Source organism: Paralichthys olivaceus, chromosome 7 (assembly GCF_024713975.1).
Source record: "Paralichthys olivaceus isolate ysfri-2021 chromosome 7, ASM2471397v2, whole genome shotgun sequence".
In the NCBI taxonomy this organism is placed as follows: Eukaryota; Metazoa; Chordata; class Actinopteri; order Pleuronectiformes; family Paralichthyidae; genus Paralichthys; species Paralichthys olivaceus.
Window position 1 is genome coordinate 8,860,551 of NC_091099.1, and position 7,281 is coordinate 8,867,831.

The 7,281-nt window shown below is 40.1% G+C and overlaps 1 protein-coding gene across 3 annotated transcripts in view; it reads left to right on the plus strand.

The window, feature by feature from the left end:
* Positions 1–6,037, plus strand: part of lrrc4ca (leucine rich repeat containing 4C, genome duplicate a) — a 175,052-nt gene extending 169,015 nt beyond the window's left edge. For all 3 annotated transcript variants that reach the window (XM_069528791.1, XM_069528792.1, XM_020078755.2), the window contains one exon: positions 780–6,037. In XM_069528791.1, the coding sequence (XP_069384892.1) occupies positions 831–2,774 (1,944 nt within the window). In that variant the 5' untranslated portion in view covers positions 780–830 and the 3' untranslated portion in view covers positions 2,775–6,037. The remainder of the gene's footprint in view (positions 1–779) is intronic.
* The last annotated feature ends 1,244 nt before the right edge of the window (positions 6,038–7,281 follow it).

Here is a 7,281-nt window from a genome sequence, read left to right on the forward strand (position 1 = left end):
AGCATTCGCCTAGCTCACATAAGTGTATGTGATTAATTACTTGGTGAAAACTGCTGCAAAACCTTATTCTGGAAAAAAATTGTTCTCAACTGTTTCCACAAACAAATCCCCTCGTTCCATTTTGACTTGCTTGTTTCACATTCCTGTTGCACACATGCCTTTGAGGAACTGTGACTTGTAATCAGACCTTTCCAGATATCTCAACTTGATGGAAGGACTGGTGGGTGGCACTGTGACGAGGTTCCTTATTATTAATGTCCCCCAGTCTCGAATATAAATCACACGACACAGCAATCATAGCTGCTTTTCTTCCCTTCCTTCCTCCTCCTCCTGCAGAGGTACAGCGCAGAAGTTGGCGGCTTCATTGTGATTTTGTTTTATGTGACTGAGATTGAGAGTGCAAGGACAGTGCACCCAGAAAACAGAATGGGAATAAGGCACTCAATCAAGATGCAACTTTGTGTGTATGGGTCCAGGGTATATGTGTGTGATTATTACAGGCTACGACAGATACTATACAGCCATAAACAGGGTGTGATATGAGGCACTCAATCAAGATGCAATTTTTTGTGTATTGGTGGACAGTGCTATCTGTCTATGCAACAACAGATACACACATCTAAAGAATATTGTTTGGTGAAAACCTTTCAATTTGATCTTTTTGGGGATTACAACCTGCTGTATTCAATTGTTTACATTGTAAAACTATTGCATATTAGACATATACATTCATTTGACTTATGTATCTCCTCTCTCTTCTGTTTCTCATTTCATTCCAGTGGGCCCAAATCCTCTTTCCAAAAAGTGGAAGACCAGTCAACGAATTATGAATGTTAAACAAGATGACCTCCAATCAGCAGCAGCAGATGATGCGAGGTCCTAGGTGGAATCGGGCCTTGTCCGACCCTTTGCTTGTGCTGCTTCTGGCCCTCCAGCTGCTAGTGGTGGCAGGGCTGGTACGTGCTCAGACGTGCCCCTCTGTCTGCTCCTGTAGTAACCAGTTCAGCAAAGTCATCTGCACCCGCCGAGGCCTGCGGGATGTCCCTGATGGCATCTCGACAAACACACGCTACCTGAATCTGCAAGAAAATCTCATTCAGGTCATAAAGGTGGACAGCTTCAAGCATCTACGACATCTGGAGATCCTGCAGCTGAGCAAAAACCACATACGCAAAATTGAGCTGGGTGCCTTCAATGGACTGGCCAGCCTCAATACCTTGGAGCTTTTTGATAACCGCCTCACCACAATCCCAAACGGGGCATTTGAGTACCTGTCCAAACTAAAGGAGCTTTGGCTGAGGAATAACCCCGTAGAGAGCATTCCCTCCTATGCTTTCAACAGAGTGCCCTCATTACGGCGGTTGGACCTCGGGGAGCTCAAGCGGCTCTCCTACATTTCTGAGGGGGCCTTTGAAGGGCTGAGCAATCTACGGTACTTAAATCTGGGAATGTGCAATCTGAAGGAAATTCCCAACCTTATTCCCCTGGTGAAGCTGGATGAACTGGAGATGTCGGGGAACCAGCTATCTGTCATCCGGCCTGGCTCTTTTAAAGGGCTCATCCATTTGCAAAAGCTATGGATGATGCATGCCCAGATCCAGACCATAGAAAGGAACTCTTTTGACGACCTACAGTCACTAGTGGAGCTCAATCTAGCCCACAACAACCTTACCCTCTTGCCCCATGATCTCTTTACTCCTTTACATCACCTGGAGAGAGTGCACTTGCACCACAACCCCTGGAATTGTAACTGTGACATCCTCTGGCTTAGCTGGTGGCTCAAAGAGATGGTACCAGCAAACACGAGCTGCTGTGCCCGCTGCAGCTCACCTACCCACCACAAGGGACGATATATTGGCGAGCTGGACCAGAATTACTTTCACTGTTATGCTCCTGTTATTGTGGAGCCTCCCACAGACCTAAATGTGACAGAAGGTAGCGCTGCAGAGTTGAAATGCAGGGCCAGCTCTCTGACCTCTGTAAGCTGGATTACACCCAACGGTTCCATCATGACACACGGAGCGTACAAGATCAGAATCTCTGTGCTGAATGACGGCACGCTGAACTTTACGAATGTTACCATGCAGGACACAGGCACATATACGTGTATGGTCAGTAATTCTGCAGGTAACACGACAGCATCTGCCACACTCAATGTGTCCTCTACAGAGAACAGCAGCTTCAGCTACTTCACCACAGTAACAGTGGAGACCATAGAAACGCCACATAATGAAGGCTTCACCACCAGTGTGCAACAGAAGGTGGGCCCCACCCCCTCCGCTGGAGCATGGGAGTCTGTTTCAGCCACTTCAACAACCACCACCACAATTCGGACGACGCTCTTCACTCGCGCCACGGAGAAGACTTACACGATCCCTGTCACAGAGCTGGGTGGGGAGGGCTCACTCAATGGCTTGGATGAGGTGATGAAGACGACCAAGATCATCATCGGCTGCTTCGTTGCGATCACGCTGATGGCAGCCGTCATGTTGATTATCTTCTACAAGATGCGCAAACAGCACCACCAGCAGAACCACCACGCACCCACACGCACTATTGAGATCATTAATGTGGACGAGGACTGTGTAACAGGGGGCCCGGGTATGGAGGGCCACCTGACTCTGCCTCCTCTTGAGCATGAGCACCTCAACCACTATAACACCTACAAGAGTGCATACAACCATGCCACCATCAACTCCATACACAGCTCAGCGCACGAACCTTTGTTAATCCGGGCCAGCTCAAAAGACAATGTACAAGAGACCCAAATCTAACGCATTTTTTTTTTTCAAAATGAGACATTATAAAACTGATGGAATTACATAAAACATGACTGACAGGACAGTACTGATGACTGGATGTGAGGCTTACGGCTCAAACATGGAGAAACAGACTCCCGTTTGTCAAATCAGTGGCTGGTGGTGTTTGTTCAATGACTCTTGGGATTAGGGTATGTCTACTGTTTCAAAAAGTGTCTTTACAAAACAGAAGTTATTTATTTAAGAAAAAAAATATTGTGGTTAAATCAAGAAAAACTGTATTCTGCAATTATTTTTTCAGCACTTATTCATGTCCTTCTTTTCTCCCTCTCATTTATGGATTTGGTTTACTAATATGCTTTGAAATGCTTTTGAGGCACCTGTCAAAGAAAACGTAGAAGCAAATTATTTTTTCTTTCCTTTTTTTGTAAACTGCAGACTTCAGGATCTGATAAGATAGAAACCTAATTTTCCCATGTGTGAAAGGAATCTAGAGCACATTAGTGATTTTCTCCAGCTGTGGATTAAGTGATGAAATCTTTGTGACCATCTGTAACTGGGATGATTTAAAATCTTGTTCATTATTTTACAGTGATTGACAGAACTGTCAGTGACAAAATTTGGTCATAATTCACGACTTAATTATATCTCTTACATACATATTAGGCACTCTGCAATGTCATCAGTAGACTGAAGATCCTTAATGAGTGCAATATGTCCTGCCTTCTGCTACTGTACAAGTCAAGGCTCACTATTAAAAGCATATTTTAGTTCAATTAAATTCTATACACAAACTATGGAAGAAACATTTGTCTTTGTTTGCCTAATGGATATGCAAAATACAATGTCATCATTGATTTCCACTTGTTTTGATTCAGATCCCAAGCATCTCAAAAGACATGATTACGAAAAGGAAAAAGTTGTTTATTGTATTAAGACCAATTCTGATCTCAGAGGGTCATGATGAAGGAGCAGCACTAATGGGTACTTTAGCATTAAGATGCTTGTAATCAAAAATATAGATAAAGATGTAAAATTCAAAAGTGATGGAAAATGTAGCTGATCTTATCTTCTGGTAAAGGTTCACTGCCTCCAAATATTACAAGTGTATAATGGCCTCACCTTTCACTTAGTTTGCTTTGTACCTGCTGCATGTGAAGATGCTTTGAAGCCACTTTTTCATGGTGGGGACCCCTTACCTCATCTGCAGCACTGCAGGACAGAGTGCTGTCAGAAGCAGACTGGTGAGCTGAAGAAGGAGCGTAAACCCTGTATACAGCTGTCTGAGCACATTGCCTGTCATCTGTATGTCACATTTCCACATCGGCAGTGCTTGGCAGTCCCAGATTCACACCCTGCCCCTGCCAACCACAGGACTTGGCCCCGAGAGGGAGGGCTTATGCAGCAAGAAGCTTTGGGGGTGAATGTGTGGGATCGGGCATCAACCAGATGTTTGGGTTGCTTCCCCCCCCCCTCCGTTAGCGACAACACAATTTCCATTTTAATTGATGTGCCCATGGGTTTTGGATGGACACAGCTCCGCAGGCGCCCATACCTTGGAAACCATTTCAAAGTCCCCACCATTAGAATGGTGCCAGGCAGCAGAAATGCAGAGGTTATGCAGACATTTGTCAGATCCTCCAGGTTTATTTTTAGCAGATAAGTGCAGCTTTGGTCCTCTGACAGTAAAATAAGACAAAAAGCTTGTTATTGTCATGTTTCATTCAGATTTGTCTTTTACATTATATTGTAGGTTTATGTTACAGTAAGGAAGTATACAGAGGAGAATACCTCTTAAAAAATACTGTTTGAGATAGTGACATGTATTTTTTTGTGGAATCGTGATGCAAAGCACTATCCTGAAAAATTGGAGGTGGTACTGCACCCAAAAACTAGAGGAAGTTGTGGGTTTTGAATGTTCTTACATCCTGGGTTTGAAAGGTTTCTACAGTGGTAACAACGACCATGAAATCTGCAACTAATTGTGCTGCATAATCAATATCTCATTTGTTTGCTGAAGACTGGGCAAGTGCACTGGTGAAAACAGCAAAGGTTGACAAAGATGAGTTCACAGTCACACAGTGGAAAATAAATACAAATTAACCAAACAATGTCATTTGATGGACTTAAATTTACATGAAGTGAGTGCATCCTACTCAAAAAACCTAAAAGACAAAGATGCTGCTTCCTATGTTAAAATATTTCAAATACTACTGAGAATAATTAAAAGATCAGTACCAGTTCTTCCTAGAATCTCATTTCTAAGATATGAAAAGACTTAAATGGAACAAGATAATAATCTAAAGCCCTACTCTTACAAGACTAGTATTACCTTGGGTCCTCCTGTGATATGTAATGCAATAGATTATATATGTTAATAATCCATGTCTACAACCTGTTAAGTGGAAATGCTGCAGCAAATTACCTTCCATGTTTTGACTAATACACTGGTCATTTAACATTAGTCATTTGTGAAACATGTATTTTGTCTTATTCTGCATTCCCTAGATTTACCTTACAAGGAAAGGAACATCTGTTGTGTATTGTATGTTTCAATATAATTTTATGATCAAGACAATTCTAAATCAAATTAATAACATTAACTTTGTGCTGCACACAACACAAGTGTGGAGGGTAGATTCCTATATAACAAGAGGTCCCAAAGTGATTTTAGTCCAAACCCAATTAAATGATTCTGGCCCTATGACACTAATTACCCAATAATTGCACTTCTGTGGAGTCTGGCACATTTGTTCAACCCCGGATGTGTGTCATTAAGTCTGTGTTCAAGTTCCTAGATATGGGATGAGGATCACAGTTCTACTCAGTTGACATAAGAGAGTGTAACCATCTTCCCCTTTTTTGCCTTTAGTTGGAGGTAAATCGTCTGAAAATTGAAATGGTAAATTAGTTGCATTTTAGTCGAGCTGTCTCATGTATGTAAGATATCTAAATATTTTTAGTCAATGTTCTTTTTTTCCCACATTATTTTCTTTTTCTTTCCGAGAGGGAATGCTGTTCTAGTGGTAGATTTATATTAAAAAAAAATAATTTTGAGAATAAAACTAAACAAAAACAATCTTTTTTAAATTTTGATTTTACATGTGCCAACAATCTGTTCTAAAACTGAAAAAGACATGTTGTAAAAGAATAAGAGATTGATTTTCATGTAAGCATACTTTCATGACCTTTAAAAAGATATGGAGATCGATTATAGAGACCAGAGTTTGTAGTTCATACACAAAATATGGTTAAAATAAACTATTGTTGTTTTTCTGTATCGTCTGATTCTTGTTTTCATCATCCATCCACGAGAGAGCTGACAGAGATGTAATTGTGTGAGTCTAATATTTAAAAACCAGAGGTTTAGTTCTGTCATTTCTTTTTAGCAACATTCACACACTTATAATCTGCAAGCCAATATTTAACAACACCTTTTAAACCTTTCATTTCTAACTATCAAATATTATAATTACAATCGCCATCTTCATCATGGAAAAGAAAGACCAGGTAAGAATATTTGAAGTTTTAATTCCATTTCATTTATGTAAGCTCTTTCTATTATCTGTACCAAAGTATCTATGATAATGTAGATCCATTGTAAAAATACAATTGATGTGTTTTTAACCTGGTTATAAATGCACATGCAGTGTTGTTACATGGAATCTGGTATAAAATTGACAGACTGAGATGCAGGGCTGTAAATATATAGAAACACATAACACACCACATGCCGGCACGTATAGAACATTCACTGTAACATTCTGCCATCTGTCATAAAGTTAGATAAAATGGTGCTTTCACTGTTTTAGAACTGTTTAATGAAATAATAACACCAGAGCTCGATATGAGACTGTGAATACATGTAAGCTATATTTACCACTCATATACAATTACTTTGAGAGAATCAGTCTTTATTAACTTTTAAAATAAAGTTGGCAAGCAGAAAGAAACTAATATAATAATAATATAACGATGTGACATAAATATTATACATCAGGGAGCCAACTTACTCCACTGACTGCTTTTTTGACCATTTTTACAATTTACGTAGTTTTGGTGCATATAATTCACAGTAACAATCAGTGTATAACAATCATATCTATAACTCATAATTCACTTAGACTTATTATTATGTATCTTTTAGTACTCTCGTTTTAAAACTGCACATCCCAGCATGATTCTTATTATCCAGTAAAATCCAGTCATTATACTGTTTTATCAGCTTATGTAGAGCTAATAAAATTGCATTTGTAAAACATTCTTATTCTAAGCAGATTTCAACACAAGCTAAACAAGACACGTGCACATTGTCCACCATCAGCATTCATGAGCTGCTGTTCAACTTGGTAATTAGCCAAATAAATTAAGATTGTGATCATCAGTGATCACGTCATATCGCACAGGAAAAGTCAACAGTAAACACTTGGAACCGAGACTAATTGCCATCTCCTTTGGGACAATTAACAGCAAGTAAATACTGGTTGTACAGTAGATCCCCACTTGAGTTCAGGAATTCAAG